Source organism: Schistosoma mansoni, chromosome 2, assembly GCF_000237925.1.
Source record: "Schistosoma mansoni strain Puerto Rico chromosome 2, complete genome".
Taxonomy (NCBI): domain Eukaryota; kingdom Metazoa; phylum Platyhelminthes; class Trematoda; order Strigeidida; family Schistosomatidae; genus Schistosoma; species Schistosoma mansoni.
The window spans coordinates 3,514,070-3,532,837 of NC_031496.1; the positions used below are offsets into that span (position 1 = coordinate 3,514,070).

The following is an 18,768-nucleotide window of genomic DNA, read 5'->3' on the forward strand; positions in this document are numbered from 1 at the left end:
TACTTTCTTCCATTTTTGCTGTTTAGCTTGCTAGTTTCTTTCTTGGCTGTGCTGATGTGATGTCTTACATCATCTATAACTGAGCGACATTATACTAAAGCAAGAACTAGTGTTCTATAGCATCTAAACAAAACCCCACCCGTGTATGTAGATAGTGCAATGAAGCTGAGTATTGGAAAAGCTGAACTTGACTGTTTTAGCCGGTATAGATTCGCAAAATATCTACATAGATGATGGAATTCCAAAACAGGTATTACTTAAATATAGTGTGAGAGTTGCAACTGAATATTTTTTACCCAAACTAAAGCAACAGACATATGTACAACAGATTTTAGTTTTGTGATGATCATATATTTATATGAAAATTCGATACAACACATGTGCAATAAAACTTTATACACGTTTGGCTTTGAATCGAAACTTGTATATGTTTTATGTGGAAGTAAATAAGACTGACCAAAATTAAGGGATGGAAATAAAAAGTGGTGTTTTATCAATATCACATAAGAATAGATGAATGCAATTGCTTCAATCGTCTGGTATGCTACGCTCAGTTCTGCTATCAACTCCACCACTCAAATCCATCGTATCATAGTGCTCTTCATCTGCATCAGATATTACAGGGTCCTGTTCATATCCTTCCATTTCATACAGTAACGAGAAATCAGTCAGTCGGCGAACTAAGTTTGAACGAGTCACACTTTGTGATGGATGAAGTAAACTGTTAACCATTTCTTCGTCTGCTCCTGAAGCCCGATCAATGATCTCATTTCCATCCTCTTCTTCGAAGTTAGCACAAACACCAATTTGAAATGAGCTGAAATGTGGTCTGGCCGAGTTGCCCGTGTTCTGGCCCTCGGAAGTGTCTTGTCGATTCAAGCCGCGACTTGAAATTGGTGGATTGGTCATTATATCTCTCAGATGACTGTTAGCACCCTTAGGATCAAGCTCCATAGCCCATGAGTAATGAATCATTGCTTGTGGTGTATTCCCCAGTTTTTTGTAGGTATGACCAATCATCAAGTAAACCATGGCCTCACGTGGAGTTAAAACCAAAAGTTTTTGAAGCTCCGATAATACTTCCTAATTAAAAAGAAAACAATGTAAAGTACTTGAAAATTTTCATCGGATAAAATTTAAGATAGAAAAAACCTCATTTAATGAGACATGATATGAATGGAATGACATAGTGAAATCTAAAATTATTTTCATTTGGGTCCATCTCCATTAATATAATTGATATTAAATCATCATACCACTAAAAGGGAAGTAGGAGATATGGTACTGTATAAAGCAGAGAACATGATAAACATTTGGATAGATGAATTTGGAACTTAAATGTATGTAAAAGTTTCAGAGTGAAGCTTACCGTTAACAGGTGCAATAGTTATTCCATTACGTTGAGCTCTACAATTTTAATTTTTAGTGACTACAGATTATATTGTTGGTAATATATATATCATTGATGTAATATAACCCACTCGGTTTTAGCTAAAAGCGACCAGAAAACAAAGTGTCTGGTCAAATAGTCTGATCTATAATCATATGCTCACTAGTAACTGACTCCAAGAGATATTTCCTGGAGTTCTAGTGGGAAGCAGTGACCAGTGGAGTTCACCCAAGTCTGTTGTATAGATATCAACTCACTGAAGACAATTGGTGAACGGTTGCTCAAAATCGAGGATCATTTGAAGTTAGACATTAACACCGTTGGATGCCCGCTTAGTGGTCTATTGGTTAAGTGCTCTGGCGCGAGACTGGTAGGTCCTGGATTCGAATCTCGCGAGTGCGGGATCGTGGATGCGCACTGCTGAGGAGTCCCATAATAGGACGAAACGGCTGTCCAGTGCTTCCAGGTTTTCAATGGTGGTCTAGCTTCAATTGACTCATGATTTCAACTATCAAAAAAGGACCATAAAATACCAAAATATCAGAAACATATTCGAATCACCATGACAAGTTATACTATAAATATCTAACAGTTCATGATTGAAGATAAGCATCAAAAAGTTGAGAATTTCATATGTAAAACCACCCTAACAATTGCTTTTAAACCTGAAGATATTTTTCCAATGAACTTTTTCCCCAAATGACTAATTAATGTATTCACTTAGAATAATGCGTAGGTGAATCAAAGAAGAAAAACCAGAAATCAGATAAGTCAGTAAATTCATGGTCACGTATTTAAACGATACTAAGAATATACAGGCACAAGGAACTTTTGATAGGACCGGTATTTTATATGAAAACAAAGTAAGCTTCATCTTCACAGATTGTGGCTTATATCGAAGTACTTAGTGTGTTTATTTAATTGATTAAAAATTAATTTTTTTACTGACTCATTTTGACAAATGGGTTTGAAATCTACTGACAAAGCCAGTATGAATGAATCTTGAAAACAGATTAATTCAACTACTTCAAGGAATACAACCTATTCATTATCTATATTTACTAAGACTTACAGAATAACGTCCAAGATGATATAAAATAGATGCTTTGTGGTAACGAGCCAGAGGATTGTTGGGTTGAATTTTACAAGCACGACTAATCAAATCCATTGCGCTCCCATACCCATCATCAAGTCTACCTAGTCGACTGCGTAAAGCTGCAAGATGAGTCAAAAGTAAATGTGACTGAGGGAAAAGTGCAACTGCGCGAACCAAGTAATTTTCGGCAAGATCGAACTTTTCTTGTTTGTAATAAACATTACTGATGCCGAACAAAGCATTATAATGTCTTGGATCAATTCTTAAGGCGAATTGGAAAGCTGCTAGTGCTCGATCAAACTCTTCTAGAGTTGACTGTTCATGACCCAAAAGTGTCCAAGCATAAGCACTTGTAGGTGAAACCTAGAAAAGGAAAGCATAAACGACAGGACAATCAGTTAAAGTTCAGAACATCAGTAAAAGAATTGAGTAAACTGACGAGCTTGTAAGTAACTTGGTAAGGATTAATGATATAAAAGGTGAATCAAGAAATGTTTTATTAATATGATTTATCTAATTTCATTAATTAAAAGGGAATACATTTGTTAAGGACTGACCAGTATAGCTACAATACAACTTATGTTCTTAAACTGAAACAGATACAATGTAAAGGAATCGCTGTATATGGAATATTATCCTCACAGAATAACTTTAATTTTCCCTGAATTTGTGTATACAGGTTGTTTGAAAATAAGCCTTTCCAGTTTTCACAGTTTATTTTGGCATGTTTAATACCATGGATGTGACGTTTTCATGTAATGCCCCTAAATGCCCTGGTACGGCCGAGAGTCCGCTCTCCCTCTCCAAATGCCACACAAGTCCTACTCACTGTCTTCTTGTGACATTACTGTTGTTTACGAAATTCAGAGGACGAAAAGCGAATGCCCAGCACTTTAACCGGGTCGGTGGACTCGGAGCGTCCAACTAGAGAAGTTGGAAAACCCTGATTCCAAAACAATGGTGCACATGGGTTCCAGTATCATGAGGGAACAAATGGCGTATGAACCAATTGTTGGTCACCGGCTACCATGGGACTGCATCTCCTCACGATGCTCCACTGTCTTGTGGATCAGGCCTCTAGGTTAAAGGCTCCGGGTGTGGCCCCCCAAGAAAACCACCTGCTTTAGTTTGGGTACCTGGGCAGTATCACAGCCCTCACACAAATTAAATGAGTTTTGTGTAGCGCATATTTATCTGGTGCTCCTTCGTACCAATATTTGTGTTTAAATAAATAAAATTTCATGTACTGAGAAACAAACCCAATGGGCAAAAGCAGTAAACATACACAAAAAATATGAATTAAGTTGTGGTCATGAGAACTAAAAAAACTATTCACCTGAAGTGCACGGCGAAAGAATTTAATAGCCGCTTCATGTTCACCTTGCAAAGAGAGACAATTACCTGCAACACACCAAGGTTCAGGAGCATTACGATCAAGTTGTAACAAATCATGAGCTAATTGTGATAATTCCTGATCAGCTTGGACTTGCCATAGTACTGTCGAGTAGAAGTCCATTCCAGATAACTGCCATGGTTCTATACGACGAGCTTCATTGAACAACTTATGAGCTGTTTGATAATCTGAATTATCCATATGAGCGCGAGCTGCCCACGCCAAAACACGGCCAGTATGAAGTTGAGAGCTTGGAAGTTTTAAAAGTAGGCGAGTAGCTGAACGCCACTGATGTCGCACCAACATTTGATAAGCTTTACCAAGCTGACTTAACAAGTTTAAATACTGCTGTAGTGAGAGTATCCTCGGATCATCTGTTATAGGTGGAGCATCGATTGACAAGGGTGCATTATAATGATTGCTGCATCCAAAATCTGGTGCACCTTCATTTATAGAAGTATGTATATTTTTAAGGGAACTAGGGTCGGGACATACGCCTGAACTGGTTATTTTAGGTTGCACGTTTGCAGAGTTTCCTGTAGAGTCCGATAGTAGTAATTTAGAATCTAACTTGCGGTTCTGACCTCGACTTCTTAAAAATCTATTCGACTTTCTCTGAATCCCAGAAGCTCTGGCTACAGCTGCAGCTGCTGCCACCTGGGATCTTGTTCGAGGTCCACCCGTAGATATGTCCACAGAAGTGGTGCTTTCGATAGCTCGACACCCCGTAGATGTTTGTTGACTTGAAAGTGGTCTCGGTGTTGAAGAAGAAGTCAACATGCCAGGACTTTGAGAAGCAGGATTGAAAAACTGCAAATTTGATCTCAATACTGAGAGAGAATCACGGTTGTGGCGGGTACTGGGCGTAGGATACAAATTGCGTTGAGAAGTGCTACGTAGAAGAGGTGGTTCAAGACGGGCATTTGGTGTGCTGACAAGAGAGGTGGTAGTCGAAGTAACATTTGGCTCGAGCGTTAAAAAACCAAGATTAGATGCTGCCGTGGAGACAAGATGACGAAGAGCACTGGTTGGTGTGTCGGAGAGAGCATTAGATTTCTCTAAAGAGGTAATAGATGTATTAATTTTGACGTTATATGTAGCATTTCTATTAGCATTCGGTTCGTCAATATGAGGGTCCTTTTTGGACCCCATAGTTGTGTTGTTGTTGCATGAAGTATCATTTCGCTGATGAGGGATTTGGAGAGAGGTCATATCATTTTGGCTATTATTCAATGAGTTAAGAGTAAACTGTAACTCTGGTAAACACTGACTTGAAGGCAACTGCACAGCTTTCGAGAGGATCGATTCTGGAGATGTAATTTGATTCTCAGAAAGTTTTGAAAATACCTAAAATATGATAACAAAGTGGACTATGGAATCATACAAGAAATTATGTGATTCCTAAAATATCTTTTCACAATTTGTAGGTTAGGATGGCATGGATATGGTGGTTAAGTAGGAACTTCATAGACGAATACTTCAAACATAATGATATTCAGTTAAAATGGCTTTAAAGATAGCGGCTGGTTAAGAAGGTAGTATTTTATACATTATCGCTCTTCCAGTGGAACTTCTTGTCCAATGAAAATTATCAAGAACTATTGAGAACAATCACTATTTCAGGTGGTATCTGTGAGGCAACGAGAAGCTCAAAGCAGAAATTTAGTCGTCGAGCTAATGAAGAGCAATTAACGACCTATTCATCAATCCATCACACAAAAGTGAACAATATATCGAGTAACTTAGGAAATCCAAACAAATGAATCCTATATAAGTCGGGGCGATGTGAAAAGTTAGGCTTTTAAGACTATTTGCGAAAGAAAAAATAATCACGTGCAATTTCATTATCTTGCGTCATAGGTTTGTGTGCTTTGGAATACCACCAACTGAAGTAGCCATAAACCCATCGACAGATACCTTTAATTTATATAATAATCTATCCATTCCGACTACGCATCTTCCCTTGGAACAGAAAGTAAACAGATGGAACAAGCCGCCATCCCATTTGTCAGCTTCCCAAATTCTTTTGTTGTGGATTCTCTTTGTCCCTTTATCACTGTGTTAATAAAGCTTCCTTAACTATAGTCTCCATACAATGGATTATTAAACCTATCATGCCTTTATATTATATTAGCTATGTATAACTATAGATCGAGTCGCTTGACAGCAATTAGACCTAGCAGTCATCCTTGTTGTCACAAGTCCCTCAGCTATCCTCAAAATACAAACATCCAACCACTCTTCTGATACATGTTACTCAAAACAATTTTACACTAATTCATCACAAAGATACTGTAATAAAGAGAGAGCTTTATATAATTTAAGGAAAGTAGAGGTGGACTTTTGGTTTCAGAAATGAGTCTATAATGTGAGGGAACTTAAAAAGCAACATGAAAAACACTGATAACACACTAGGAAAAAGAAACTTACGGGAACACAAGCGAACATGGGACTTTGAGGAAAAAAAGAAAGTAAACCAAAACGAGGTATATTTGCTTTTATGGATTGAGAATTTAAATTTTGTGCCACTTTGCGTGCAACACGGTTAACAGGTTTTGGAGCCTTCGGAGACAAAGTAGAAGGAATAACTTTGTCTGGGGTACGAACGTCTACAGGTTTAAGAGCAGGTACCAAATCACCAATGAAGCTTCTAGAGCAAAATGAGACGAAATGACGTTGATTGGTGTACGGACAATCTGTATCAACAAATGTTTCTTGATCACTACTTTCGCAATCTTTCGAAGACACTAAAGCCTGAGTGGTAAAAGACTCACAATTTAGAGGGTTGACATTTTCTCGTGAAGCATTTTCATGAGGACTACCACGTAGATCGTCGAGCAGAACGGCATACACAGGTGTCGTAAGTTTAAGCCCGTTAGGATTCTGGAAAACGGAGGAAGGTTCGACATATTCACCGATATTACAGAGGTTTTTAAATGCAGACCACATAAGTGGATTCATTTCGAGACATTTTTTGTAGTAGATAATAGCATCACTAAGTCTTCCTTGGTGTTTGCAAATATCCCCTAATAGTAGCAGAACATAGCAAGATTGTTCTTCATAAGTACTGGTTATCTCATCCAAGGACGAAGAAGAAAGACCAGAAAACAGTATGGCATCTTCAGCCTCCGTAAGTGAGCCAATGTCAAAGTAGCATTTTGCAAGCAAGTATCTAATAAGCAAATGAAAATCCATTTTTAAGAAACTAACCGACTCTTAGGAGATAAAGAATTGGCAGAGTTGAGTAGTTTATTAACTTGTCTCGGCCTGCCAATTCGATACAAACTGGTTGCCAGTATATAAAGGCTTTCGCTATTGTGTGTTTCAGCATACAATCTTTCAGCTGCAAATAGAGCATCATTGTAGGCATAATTGTGAAGGCACGACCAAATATGCAATACAATAGGATCTGAAACAAGACTTAGTTCTTGAACCATTTCGGGAAAAGTAACGGGCCTAGTTCGAAAACCGAGCGGATTCTAATGTAGAGAACAGTTGTACAATTGCAACGATACGGTGATTCTCAAATATAGTTCTTTTGGGCAATATCTTTTTTATTTTTTCTTTATAAAACTAAGCATAATAAGAGACAGTCACAGAAAGTTCGGCGACAAAAGTTATATTGTTTCCATTAAGATCTCATAACTCACTTTCAAATACTGGTATTTTATACCAAAACACGTAACATCACCACAGTTTGTCGATGCGAGAAGACAGCCCTGAAAGGAGAATAGATAACCAACCATCCATTTCTGATATGGAACACAGAATGAACAAACAAAACAGACTACCATTTCTTTTTTAGTCTCTAAATCGTTCTTTTCAAGTCACTGTGAAAACTTTGGAATGAATAATAGAAATTAAATGAAATCAAGAAATATTTATATATTATATGACTTCACATATCTGTCACCAAATATTATTAAAGGCTGAGAATTTGCATGTAATATAAAATCACGGCTTTGTTTAGATATATACTTTTGTCTCAAGGTCATTATGTCCCAACCTTTTGCTCATCTGCCGTACAGAACGGATCATCGCAAAAGATGTTTTGCTACATTATCACTCATTTGTGATGATGAATCTTTATCAGATGCACAACTAAAGGCTTATCAAACACGCCTACAGTAAGTCATATTTTGGAGTCATTGTCTTATTGTATTTAAAAATTTGATACCAGTCTTGTAACTGTTATTTCTTAATTGAGGTTGTTTACTTTTGTCTGCTTCATGATTAAGGAGTCTTAGTGCTCGTATTTTTTGTCTCTCTATATTTGCGGTTTCACTTAGTGTGTCACTGTTTTCTATGTGAATAAACTGACCCACTTAATTAACCGAGACTGAAAAATAATACCGGCCAAGGAGTGGGGAATAAAGTAGAAATTTCGTCGGAAAATACAAAAAAAGAATAAATGGAATACGCAAGGAAAAGTTTTCTTCGTGTACAGCTTTTGTCGCCGCTGTCTACGAAATATCGTCAGAACATCGACATAAGGCATAGGCATGATCGTCTACCTTTCGCCCAGCCCCAAATGCCTCAGATGTTCGCATTTACTTCGATTTCAAAATGACATATGCCAACTTAATCAAAAAACGACACACTGTTAAGACGTTTATTGATAAGAAATAACACCATAGTTCACTAGGAGTTTAATAACAGACACACATTTTTATTGAAAGTGCAAAGTCCTACTCTTATTTACAAAGATCTGCGAAGAAATTACAAGCAGTGTGTTATTCGGAATGTGTCCTATTTGCCAGGTGCATATGAAATCAAAAACAACATACACTTTGTCAGTCTCAGAGTATTACTCACGAGTGAGAAGTTAATCCATGGTAAGAGAAGCCTTTAAAAAATTAGGTCGGGCGTCAAAAAAAATTGCGAAAAAAACACCTCAAACTGCATTTTTACTATCCCAAATATGAGCATCCCTCCTCTGTGTTCTGAAATTTAACAAACATTTACAATAATTTCCAACTACCGACACAAATTACAACTTACATTAATGTTTATTTATTTATTTAATCACATATATTGGTACAAAGGGCACCGGATACATATGCGCCACACAGAATAATGAGAATGAGAGGAGAGGGAAGATGTGTATATATAAGGGAAAGTAAAAAGAAAGGAGAAGAGTAATGATGGGGGGAACTGAAATGCACAACCAGAAGAGCTCTCTCAGTTAGGAAAGTTATAGCCACTCTTTATGAGAAAAGTAGAGAAAGGTTACAGCAGGCTCGCCACTGGCTTCTATTCTGAGCCATATCTGATAACGTCTCTAGCCACTGTGTTGCACCATCTCTCGGACCCCAGCCAGGGAGTCGTAACCCGACCGTTGCTGCTACCTTGACGTGTTGTTCGAGCTTGCCTATCGTGATGAAGCAATCGAGCTATGCTGGCTGGAACAATCGTTCCTCGAGTTCCTACCATGCCAGACAGGTCGGTTGAAGAGCGGTGAGACTAAAAGCAGCAAACCCAAGGCCCGAAGGCGAAGTCGTACTGTTGACTGTACAGAGGTGTGACGGCAGTAAGGTGTTTCCTTCAGACAACCAGCATGACAGCGATGCTGCCTTCCCACAAGGAGGGGTGGGGTTAGAAAAGGTCGACCCTAAAAGTGCACACCTCGCCTTATCCCACGGATATCCGTCTCCGGCGGTAAGGTTTTTTTGAAGAACGGAGCTAACACAAAAACTACCCACAAAAAGGTCGTGTGTGACCGACCTCAAGCAGTTGTCCCTTGGGCACTGCGGTCACGCTCTCAGGTCATTAAGACCACTTCTAAGCCAATTTCCTTTTCAGGTACCTCTAGAAGAACCCTTCCACGGTGTGGGCAACCGGGAAGTGATAACTGCCCTTATACCTCTAACAGCACTCAAGATCATTGTATTCATAATCAATCTCCTTCTTCACTTCCTACTATTCCTTCTACCTTGACTTTCAACACTAAACTTCCTCTCTCGGTTTCCTCCTCAAGTATCACCATGGCCAACGATTCTAGTGCGCGAAACGCTGTCCTAGGTCTACTAAAACCTCGCTCCAAACTACACATTGGAGCCTTCAACGTACGTACCCTATGCCAAATCGGTCAACAGGCCTCCTTAGCTAAAACCCTAGAATCTCGTACCATTGATGTATGCTGTGTCTCCGAAACACGCATACAGGATCCCAGTGTGGTCATTCACTTGACCTCACCTCGCCAAAATGGACAGCCAACGAAATACACCCTCCGTGTATCTGGCGACCCGTTGGCTAGTTCTCGTGGACTTGCAGGTGTAGGCATAGCACTAAGTACAAGGGCAGAACAGGCACTACTAGAATGGATCCCCGTTAACAGTCGCCTGTGTGCTGTCCGGCTAAATGGCTCCGTAAGAACTCGGAAGGATAGAGACACACGTCGTTGCCTTTTCGTCGTTTCTGCCTACGCTCCCACTGACTGCAGCCATGATGAAGTGAAAGATGACTTTTACAGAAAGCTAAGCGCTCAGACATAGTAGTCGTAGCGGGTGACTTTAATGCCCAGGTAGGCAGCTTAAATCAAACAGAAAGACATTTAGGTGGGTGTTTTAGTATTCCGGCTCAACGAACCGATAATGGTGGTCGTCTGTTGCAACTATGCTCAGACAATCGTTTATTTTTGGCAAGCACTAATTTTAAACATAAGGAGAGACATCGTCTAACATGGCGACCACCTGCACCAAACCAACGATGGACTCAAATAGACCATATTGTCATCAGTCATCGTTGGAGAGGCTCAATAGAAGATTGTCGCTCGTATTGGAATACTTGTTTAGACTCTGATCACGCTTTAATACGAGCGCGCATTTGTCTACGCCTCAATGGACGCAGGAAAAGTACACTAAGAAGACCCATTAGGATTGAACTGGAGGACGAAAAAGCCAAATGCGAATTCCAGAAACAACTGAGTTCACATCTAGGCAGTTCTGTAAACGAGACTGACCCAGATACTGCTTGGAAAGACATACGAACAGCTGTGGAAACCAATAACATCTATTAGTCATTTAAACCATAGGGCTCCAAAAAACCAATGGATTTCTTCTAAGTCTATTTTACTGATGGATTCGCGTAAACTCATCCCATCAGGCTCTGAACATGACGAAGAGCGTAAACAAATTAGATCTAGGTTAGCTAAAAGTCTAAGGAACGATCGTGAGCAGTGGTGGGCAACGAAAGCAAAAGAGATGGAAAAAGCAGCGGCTGTAGGCAACACCAGGCAACTATTCAGACTAATAAAAGAAACTGGAATTAAGAAGTCAAGTGTAAGTGAGACAATCTCGGATAAAGACGGAACCCTTATCTGCTCTGGTTGGAAGAGAGTTAGGGGCGGCCAAACCAAAACATGGCATCAGTGTTTGAAGTCACTAACTTCTAGTCTGAGCCATGTCGGCAGATGCAGACTACTTGGTTGGGGTCCGCGTGACTATCGTAACCAATGGTTAGAGACTCTAGGTGACATGGCTCAGAATCGATCACAATGGCGTAGGTGTATACACTCTTTATCTTCCCTTAAACCTTGAGATTAAGATTGCTTCATATCTCTCTTCCTTCCTATACTATATCCTTATATACAACCTTTCTTTATATACTACCATCACTAAATTAATTACTTCTATGAATCTGGTGTTCGTCTTGTTGTGCTAACGAGGTATGGCAACTTGGACCGATGCATATATGTGCCTGGTCCTACGTTGTAGCTGACTGACTGACTGACTGACTGAGGGAGTCGTAAAGGACCAGCAGAAGCTAGCCCTTTGCAGCTTTCTTTCATGCCACGACACCATGTCATACACTAACCTCCCCTCCGCTTTTTCCAACCAGTCCCAGAGTCGACAAATAATGCACGACGTGGAGGTCTCTGGGACGACATTCGTAAAACATGTCCAAGCCACCGATGTCGATGTTTCAAGATGGTGACACCAATTGAATTGTCGTCTCTGCGCCCGAGCACACGATGCCGAACCTCTGCATTACTAACATGGTGTTGCGACTGAATGTCAGCAATCCTTCGGAGACAACGATGATCGAACACAGAGAGACTTCTAACATCCTCAACTCGGAGAGGCCAGGTTTCACAAGCATAGAGCAAAACTGCTCTCACCGACGCGTTGTAGATCCGACCTTTTACAGCCAGACTAACATCACGAAGGCGCCAAAGATGGCCCAGATTGGCATAAGCCGCTCTGGCTTTCATCATACGTGCATCAATCTCATCACTCACGCCACCACCAGCACTTATATAGCTACCTAGATACACGAACTTCTCAACTACTTCAATCTGCTCACCATCCAGAGTGAGTACAGGATGAGAATCCTGTCAGTCTTGTACGAGTACTTTGCACTTGGAGGGTGCAAAGCACATGCCGTACCAGCGGACACTGATTGTCAACTGATTAAGTGCGGATTGCATGCCTTGGGCCTTATCGCACAGTAGGACAATATCATCCGCATACTCAAGGTCGAGAAGTCGTTCTCCAGGCAGCAGATCCACACCGCCATTACTTACATCCATCAGAGCTGTTTCCATGATGTCGTCGATGGCAAAGTTGAAGAGGAATGGTTAGATTGGGCAACCCTGCCTAACCCCACTGCTCGAATGGAACAAGGGAGAAAGGTGGTTGTATGCCCTCACTCTGCCTGGGGTGTTCGTATATAGGGCCTTTAAGATGTTAATGAACTTCTCAGACACACCCTTCTTCAATAGACAATCCCAGAGAACAGTCCTGTCCAACGAATCGAAGGCCGCCCTGATATCAAGAAACACTACGATTGTTGGCCTGCGATAAGTATGACGGTGTTCTAACATTTGGCGGAGGGTGAAGATGTGATCAATGCATCCTCGACCAGAACGAAAACCAGCCTGCTCCTCGCGAGTCAATCGTTCTCGGGTTTTAAACAACCTACGAAGAATGACAGAAGCCAATAGTTCGGAAGTAGACTTATCCCCCGATAGTTGTTACAGGAACAACGTGAACCCTTTTTAAAGATAGGGACGACTACCGACTTATTCCATGATGTTGGAACACTTTCTTGCTCCCAAACCTTTGCAAACAACACCGTCAGTTCCTTGGCCAGAAAGTCATCACCATCTTTAAGAAGAGCCGGAGGTAAGTCATCTGGGCCCGGTGATTTGTAGCGCTTCAAGAGTTAGAGTTCCTTGCGGACTTCCGCCTCGTTTGGTGGATCAGTCGTCACCGGCCATGGGGGGCAGGACAAACTGGTTGATGTTGCCGGAGCAGCAGGCCAGTTGAACTGCCCTTCGAAAAATTCCGCCCATCGTCCAAGACGTCGAGAGATGTTAGTGATTAGCATCCCATCATCCTCGTAGATTGTTTCACTCACACCAGACTTCTTGCTGCCATTGGCTCGGATGAGTTGGAAGAGCTTCCGGCAGTTACCAGATGCAGCTGCTGCTTCCATCTCATTAGCACGCTCCGACCACTAGGCTTCTCGGTCCTTACGCAAGCTTTGCCCGATTTCACTACGTAACAGCCTTCGTTTGTGGTCAAACTCACGGTCACCCGGAGTAGACCGACGGGCTTCCATCAGTTGTAAGGAGCCAAAAGAAACCCAGTGCTTGTAAGCGGGACGTTTCGCGAAGCCGCAAGCGGCTTTACTCGCCATTTTCATGGCGTTGTGAAGATGCAACCAGTGCTCATCTATACTTTTCGGTGGGATGGTAGCTAGCCTTGATTGCATCCGGGCTGCAATCTGTCGGGGCATAGGCGGAGATGACTAGAAGACATCATTTCTCACGCTGATTTCTTCTCACTTTGACGGAACTTTCTAATCTAACAGCACATAACCAACTGTTAATGGGGATCCAATCGATAAGTGCTGCCTCAGCCCTAGCGCTTAGTGCGACACCAACGTCAGCAAGACCAGACGAAGATGCCACAGGGTCCCCGGATAAGCGCACGTGAAACAAGCTTTTCGAGGCGACAGATGGAGAGCGAATTTGTAGTACTTCACTAGAGTCTTGAATACGGGTCTCGGATAGACAACAAACATCAACATTAAGACTTTCTAAAGACATAGCCAGCCCTATCTGTTGTCTGATCTGCATTCGTGTGCGAACGTTGAAGGAAGCCAGCTTGAACGGCGTACGTGGTTTCAGAAAGACTGCTTCAGTATTCATAATCGGTGGAAGCATTCACTTTCAACCAGACAGTGACTGGAGATCGTTTAGATAGGACAGATTTTCCACCAAGAGCGAGCTGCTGCATAAGTTGAAAAGTAAGGTTACACAAATTGGGGATAAAAGGGGGTGAATTAGCGATATGGTAAATAATAATAATAATAATAATAATAATAATAATAATAATAATAATAATAATAATAATAATGCAAGTTGATTTGTTTCTAGTATGAACGAGAATATAATTGTCAGTTGAATGTTCCATTTCATTTATTTGCGAGAGGGCTGTGATACTGCCTGGGTGCCCAAACCGAAGCAGGTGGTTTTCTTAGGGGGCCACGCCCCGAGCCTTTGACCTAGAGGTCTAACCCACAAGGCAGTGAATCATCGTGAGGAGATGCAGTCCCATGGTAGCCGGTGACCAATAACTGGTTCATTCGCCATTTGTTCCTTCAGGATACTGGAGCCCACGTGCACCATTGGTTTGGAATCAGGGTTTTCCAACTCCCCTAGGTGGATCCTTCATATCCACCAACCTGGTTATAGCGCCGGACATTCGCTTTTCGTCCTCTCACTTTCGTAAACAACACCCCCGCCGCGAGAATGCAGTGAGTAGGACTTCCCTGTCAGGGGCTATATTCGCGCGGCCATGTGAGAGCATTTCGAGAGGGAGAGCGGACTCTCCTCACTCTCGGCCGTACTAGGGCATTTGGGGGGCTACATTAATGTTCGTTAACAATAATCACTTCACCTATATGACGGCAATAAAAGGTTGTCATCTTAAGTTGGTACTTACATTTTCTGCCTTCTACAATCCAGGAACAGAAGTTCCCTACGAAAAAACACAAGCTTCCAACCTAAGTTCATCAGCAGTAATATTTAATACTATCTAGAATTGAAAACCAGTCTCTTTAGTTATGTACTTGTGATCTTGGTACATTGAACCTGCATATCTGTGTAGACAGACTTTCTATTACAAGAAGCTCTGGTCAAGTTATGGCATATATCAGGACGCATCATCACTCCTCGGTTTAGTGACGTGTTTGTGTTAGGTAGGGAAGCTGTGGATCAAGGCGAAGTGTGCTATTGTTCACCATATTAACATTGCCGTTAGATACCCCTCTCTAATAAAAGCATGAATAATAAGACTACTATCGTGCTCGGCCGTAAAAAACATTATGACATAATATCGTTGGCCTACATAACGACCTTATCATAAGAATCAAGACACCCATCTTAAATATATCCTATCTCTGAAAAACATAGTAGTCCTCAACCTAATATAATACCGGGCTATAAGTTTAAGTTCAGGTACAGTGTCCTAAAAATTAGAACTTAGTTTTTTCACTCAATAAGTATATGCACTAACATGTTTGTTGAGGTACTGAACGATGCAGTGTAGTGAAGCTTAGTTCATAGTTGCTACTCGTCGAGTATGATAAATTGACGCATAAATTCATTTCTATTGTTTGTCTTAGAGAATACCGCACATTTTTGGATGCAGTCAGTCGCCTTGCGCTTTGTAGCAATGTATGCGTGACAGAGGAGGCTGTCACGATAGGAGAGCATGGTTTACTAACTGGGGAGTCCTTAAACGCACTTCAACATGCCGGAGCGATATCTGTGTATAATACGCTGCAGCAAAATAATTGGGAATTTCCTATTTCTGAAGGTAGACTTCTATATTATATTAATTTTCATGTTTCAGAGGGTGAAGTAGCCATAGTTAAGGCTCATGTTCCTATTCCTGATGAGTTTTTAGATTCCGAAAAACCTATTCGGTCTGACTGGCCTGCAGTCCATATTTCAGAATGCTTTGTTGAGGGTGAACGAGCAAAACTCCATGGTTCTGTCCGGCCACTACGAACTTTCTTACCGCCTACTATTGTTTTTCGCAATGCTGCAGATGTAGATGAAGATGTTCCAGAACCAGAAGTCAATATCATAAATTCTGGTCCAGAAGGAAGCATTGAAATAGTTCAATCGTTGAAGGGCTTATCAGTTAAAAAGCCGGGTAAAGATGGTAAAGGAGGTAAGACTGGTAATGTCATTAATGTTGCTCTTAGAAATCTGTTGTTGACCCCAAATAGTCTGCTTACTATTTCTAACGATTTTCGAGATAATTTTTTTGTGCAAATTCACGGAATAATAAAGAAAACTAAATTCTATGCCTTTTGTATATATAATATACATCCATTTGTTTTGATTTAGTGACAGATCAGTGCTCCTTTACGTAGTTTTACCAAGTCAGAAAACGTAATTGTTAGTAAAAACAACATTAAGTAGGATTCTTCGTAAGATCATTGCTAATTATGGATGATTGCAGAATATGTTATAATTCGGGCTGGATTTAGGAAAAGCTTGTTATTCTACGGAATTCAAAATGTCGTACAACAATATCTATGACCTTAGAACGCAGGAAAATCATAAATCCAAAGCAAGACTAACTAGTTAAATCATAGTAAAGGTCAGTGTGGTTGAGTTAAAAGTTACCAAGGACTCCCTTATTTGTCATAACTATCATTTATAAAGAAAAGTAAACGAAAAACTGTCTTAACAGTTTGTGGTCTTCATATAGATACATTTTAAACACCCCTAAAATAAGATATGTAGTAAGAAACATACTGATTAAGTTTTTACTATCCTGTTAATAATTTCTAGGTTTTATTAATTGGAAATCCTAAGGATTTCTGTCTATAGTTCCCGATAATGCCAGTTTAAATTTTTTTCAAAATATAAGTCCCAGCAAACACGAGACTATATTCTATAAGTCTCATGTTCTTAACTTTGACACCATGTGTACAGTCCACCATGGCGTAACTTCATTTGTTCAGTAGCCATATTAAAAACATAATTCGTGAAATTCCGTTAACATTGAACTCGATAAGATTACTATCCTGTGGTTATTTCCTGAAATTATTTTATTTCTAATTTAGCTCATCTGCGGTTCGTAAGCCTCACAATATTGTTTATTACTTATTTTATCATTCAATCCTATTCAAAATCATTTAGTTAAGTACATTCCAATTGACGAGTATTATTTTGGGCGTCAAGATGGAAACACCGATTACGTGGAGGAAAAGGGTGATTTCAGATTCAAATGTGCGGTTTGTCAACGAATTTTCTACTCAAATACAAAATTAATGTCTCATATTCTTGGTCATGTTGATGAGGCTTCACAAGCTTGCCTAGACACAGCAGACACTACACAATGTTCCGTTTGTAATCAGATGTTCTCTTGTGCGTTTGATCTGAGAGATCATATTGAAAAAGTGAGTTTTGAATTATTTATAACTTTTATATTTTGAAGTGGTACTAATCACAATTCGTCTTTGGTTGTGCGTAATTCATACAAACCCCCTAGCACTGAACTATTTTGTCTTCCTCTCAGATCACTCTTTTGTTTACATACAATTACTCTAATGGAACTAAAAATATAAAGACCAAGTAAATGGTCGGTTAGTATTTGATTTTATTTTCACTATTAATTTTTGCAACCATATTCAATTTACACAGCACCCAGTTTTTCTTTTTGTTTGTCAAGAGCTTCAGATAAAAGCTCGAAATATTTGTCCTTAGTCGGACTACTTGCGAAGCTTAAATAATTGTTGGTATTATTATCATTATTTTATTTAATAGACTTTCGCCATGGTTCACAACCATTGTTTCAATTAGTAGTCATGTTTATTGTGATATAACTTACAAAAGTCAGCTACAACGTAGGACCAGGCACATATATGTATCAGTCCAAGTTGCCATACCTCATTAGCACACTTAGATGAACACCAAATTTATGACTTACAAAAACTCTGACAGTCATGTCTGTGAATAGCCTACAAAATTCATATCCTCGAAAAGCTTGTGACATTTAACCATATTTACTTGTGTATCTAAATTTTTTTTATTTAAACATGTTTATGTTAACTTACCCATGTATAACTCAACATGTTTAAGTGGATGTTGTATACTGTAGACAACCTTCTGCCAAAATACCTCTTGAACTAAGATATAGTGTTAAAGTCTGTAGAAATGGTATGAATTTTTTTTACATTCTTTGTGGTTTGATAATGTATGGCTAGTTTCCGATGAGGTCGCTTTTTTCTCTTTCTTGTTATACTTTTAGGAGCATACTGTTCCACCCTCTGATTCTAATTTGATAAGTGATGAAGCAAAAACAAACCCCCTTGTTCAAATCACCTCCCAGCTATTAACTCAACAACGAATAGATGGTCATGATGATCCTGTCAGTAATTTTGACCATGTGGAAATTTTAGCACCAAACTTTAATGGTACCACAAATACACCCAGTTGCCGCATTTGCGGAAAAGTTGCTGCCAGCAAATTATTATTAGCTCATCACCTTCAGTCTACTCATCGTCAACGTGAAATGCCTTATGTTTGTCGCCTATGCTTGTTTCGATCATCTATGTATGAAGACATACTGGACCATTTCAAAAAGGTTTGTTTTCTTGGTTCGTTTCCTATCTCACTTATTTGTATTTGCCTTCATTCATGAAGGAATGTTTGTGCGATAGACTTACTATTTATTATGAAGGGCATATTATGAAAACAATATCAAGCTTTGAAAACTAAAATTTTGAATCAATGAATTCACCGATAAAAATTTCCAATGTATCATCTGTGCTACGCTATAAATTCGTTCTAATACCCCAACTAGCGTCTTGTACTCATTCGAAATGTTTATTTATTTATTTATTTAAACACATAAATAT

General features: G+C 39.8%; 2 protein-coding genes across 3 annotated transcripts; one reads left to right on the forward strand and one right to left on the reverse strand.

Moving 5' to 3' along the window:
- Positions 1 to 329: 329 nt before the first annotated feature.
- Smp_134020 (putative cell division cycle) lies at positions 330 to 6,600 on the reverse strand. The gene is made up of 4 exons (XM_018795358.1): positions 6,310 to 6,600; positions 3,823 to 5,226; positions 2,463 to 2,849; positions 330 to 1,083 (listed from the first exon to the last, which is right to left on the reverse strand). Exons 1-4 carry the CDS (start codon positions 6,325 to 6,327, stop codon positions 529 to 531), a joined length of 2,364 nt encoding a protein of 787 aa, XP_018649679.1. The 5' UTR covers positions 6,328 to 6,600; the 3' UTR covers positions 330 to 528.
- Positions 6,601 to 7,875: 1,275 nt separating this feature from the next.
- Positions 7,876 to 18,551, forward strand: Smp_021950.1 (putative suppressor of hairy wing homolog; the record flags this gene model as incomplete). 2 transcript variants are annotated; one of them, XM_018795360.1, is made up of 5 exons in its annotated part: positions 7,876 to 8,006; positions 15,514 to 15,707; positions 15,744 to 16,067; positions 17,048 to 17,307; positions 18,159 to 18,551. In XM_018795360.1, the coding sequence occupies 5 exons, from the start codon at positions 7,876 to 7,878 to the stop codon at positions 18,549 to 18,551; spliced, it is 1,302 nt and encodes a 433-aa protein (XP_018649681.1). The 2 variants fall into 2 exon arrangements, with proteins under 2 accessions (XP_018649681.1, XP_018649680.1); XM_018795359.1 differs by having other exon boundaries at positions 15,514 to 16,067.
- Positions 18,552 to 18,768: the final 217 nt, after the last annotated feature.

Bases quoted from the DNA above. Each gene is read 5' to 3' on its own strand.
- Smp_134020 (XM_018795358.1), bottom strand. The intron at 2,850-3,822 runs GTGAATAGTTTT...TTCCTTTTCTAG, and splicing joins TCTTTCGCCGTGCACTTCAG to GTTTCACCTACAAGTGCTTA. The intron at 1,084-2,462 runs GTAAGTCTTAGT...CTTTTTAATTAG, and splicing joins ATCATCTTGGACGTTATTCT to GAAGTATTATCGGAGCTTCA.